Source organism: Penaeus monodon, chromosome 33 (assembly GCF_015228065.2).
Source record: "Penaeus monodon isolate SGIC_2016 chromosome 33, NSTDA_Pmon_1, whole genome shotgun sequence".
NCBI classification, from domain to species: domain Eukaryota; kingdom Metazoa; phylum Arthropoda; class Malacostraca; order Decapoda; family Penaeidae; genus Penaeus; species Penaeus monodon.
In genome coordinates this window covers 35,827,981-35,828,765 of record NC_051418.1, presented here as the reverse complement: position 1 = coordinate 35,828,765, position 785 = coordinate 35,827,981, and the positions used below count along the sequence as shown (strand labels likewise).

Below are 785 nucleotides of genomic sequence, written 5' to 3'. Positions count from 1 at the left end.
ATGGGATGATATATGTGTTGAGATGAAGAAAAACACATTATTATTTAACTTAAAATATTTGTTTTATTAAAATTGTCATTATAAGTGGTCTTTCCTAATAAATACAATGATTTTGATGATGACCATGAAATAAAATTCCTGTTTTGCATTTCCTAACAACATTCAGTACATACATGTACATTTTCCTTGTTGATCAGAAGAACAAGATCAAGTTCAACTATAATGTTATTTAATTACCCTACAATAAAGAAAAAAAGAAAAGTTATGCATATGAAATAGTATATATATCTATCTATCTTACAAAAACCTTCAACGAGGAAATATACATGATCATAAGTACTGATACACTGCCAAGTGTAATAACGTCAATGGGTATGGTAAATGTTACTTTCAAAATTGGAAACTTGATAGTTTTCATAGTTACTGATATCAGTAGAAGACACAAAATGAGAACTGAACAAAAATGCCTGTGCTTGATGAACACAAACCTTTGTAAGCATTTATTTCCTAGAACATTTCGCAGAACTTTTCAACGAAAGGTTTTCAGTAGAATACGTGTAGTTGGATGCGGTTAACTAATGACTGAAATGGAAAGGATAAAGTTAATTTTTGTAATTTTTCCTCTTGTAATCGATTATATACATGTAACAAACTACAACAAATGCATTTACAATACTAACTCTTGGCTTGGCATCAGGCTTGCTGGCATGGGGAGCAGAGCTCACCACAGGTGAGGGGGGCTGCGAAGAGGGTGGAGCAGTACGGACTGGGAAGCCTGAGGTGAT

General features: G+C 33.0%; 1 protein-coding gene across 1 annotated transcript in view; it reads right to left on the bottom strand.

The window, feature by feature from the left end:
- Positions 1-680: 680 nt before the first annotated feature.
- Positions 681-785, bottom strand: part of LOC119594438 (G protein pathway suppressor 2-like) — a gene marked incomplete at its 3' end in the record, with an annotated part of 24,009 nt that continues 23,904 nt past the window's right edge. The window contains 1 exon segment of the mRNA XM_037943498.1: positions 681-785. Within this exon segment, the coding sequence (XP_037799426.1) occupies positions 681-785 (105 nt within the window).